General features: G+C 43.3%; 1 protein-coding gene across 1 annotated transcript; it reads right to left on the bottom strand.

Moving 5' to 3' along the window:
* Positions 1 to 762: 762 nt before the first annotated feature.
* On the bottom strand, positions 763 to 1073 carry LOC136337724 (actin, alpha skeletal muscle). Its single transcript, XM_066279408.1, has one exon. The coding sequence runs from the start codon at positions 1069 to 1071 to the stop codon at positions 790 to 792; it is 282 nt and encodes a 93-aa protein (XP_066135505.1). The 5' UTR covers positions 1072 to 1073; the 3' UTR covers positions 763 to 789.
* Between the last annotated feature and the right edge of the window lie 269 nt (positions 1074 to 1342).

Here is a 1342-nt window from a genome sequence, read left to right as displayed (position 1 = left end):
GACTAGCATTAACATCCAAAGACCCGAGCTCAATTTACCAGATTTTTTTCTAACCAATTTATACTGCTAAGGCTGGTCAACATCTGAAAATGTAGGTTCTCTCTCCTGTGTTACAGTAGGAATAACTCATCTATGACAAACTTATTTTAAACCCAAATGAAATCATATATATATAAAATATATATAATTATTTTTAATTTTACATCTTTTTTTTTTTTTTTTTTCTTTAAGGTGTTGTGCACTTTATTGAACTGGTCTCAAGTCAGTGTACAGGTAAGCCCTGGCTGCCTCCACATCTCAACCCACTCCCAGGGGGACCAAAAGCCTTCATACATCTCATGTTGGGGACAAAAAAGAGCCATAATGGCTGACCAAAAAAAAAAAAAAAAAAAGAACAAGTATTAAGGCGAAGATTAAAAAATTTGGATTACATAATTTACACAAAAGCAATACTATCACCCTCCCCGTGTGGACTTGGGCGAGGACTGGCCCTTCTCAGGGAGAAGTGGGCGGCTTTTGGGCAGGCAAGGGACTTCCTGTAACAATGCATCTCACGGTATTTGGAATGACTATTAAAAAAAAATGTACAAAGTCCTCGGCCACATTGTAGAACTTTGGGGATGCTCGCTCCAACAGACTGCTGTCACCTTCACCGTTCCAGTTTTTAAATCCTGAGTCAAGCGCCAAAAAAAGAAAAAAAACAAATAAAGCCATGCCAATCTCATCTCGTTTTCTGCGCAAGTTAGGTTTTTGTCAAGAAAGGGTGTAACCAACTAAGTAACAGTCCGCCTAGAAGCATTTGCGGTGGACGATGGAGGGGCCGGACTCGTCATATTCCTGCTTGCTGATCCACATCTGCTGGAAGGTGGACAGCGAGGCCAGGATGGAGCCGCCGATCCACACGGAGTACTTGCGCTCAAGGGGCGCAATGATCTTGATCTTCATTGTGCTGGGAGCCAGGGCAGTGATCTCCTTCTGCATTCGGTCAGCGATTCCTGGGTACATGGTGGTGCCACCAGACAGCACTGTGTTGGCATAGAGGTCCTTACGGATGTCAACATCACACTTCATGATGGAATACTACTCAGCCATAAGAAATGATGACATCAGATCATTTACAGCAAAATGGTGGGATCTTGATAACATTATACGGAGTGAAATAAGTAAATCAGAAAAAAACAAGAACTACATGATTCCATACATTGGTGGAACATAAAAACAAGACTAAGAGACATGGACAAGAGTGTGGTGGTTACCAGGGGTGGGGGGAGAGAGGACATGGGAGGGAGGGAGGGAGAGAGTTAGGGGGAGGGGGAGGGGCACAGAGAACTAGATAGAGGGT

The sequence above is a fragment of the Saccopteryx bilineata genome, chromosome 5, assembly GCF_036850765.1.
Source record: "Saccopteryx bilineata isolate mSacBil1 chromosome 5, mSacBil1_pri_phased_curated, whole genome shotgun sequence".
Lineage (NCBI taxonomy): Eukaryota > Metazoa > Chordata > Mammalia > Chiroptera > Emballonuridae > Saccopteryx > Saccopteryx bilineata.
This window is presented reverse-complemented; position numbering and strand designations above follow the sequence as displayed.

Coding starts and splice junctions, on each gene's coding strand:
- LOC136337724 (XM_066279408.1), bottom strand. CDS start 1,071: ATGAAGTGTGATGTTGACATCCGTAAGGACCTCTATGCCAACACAGTG.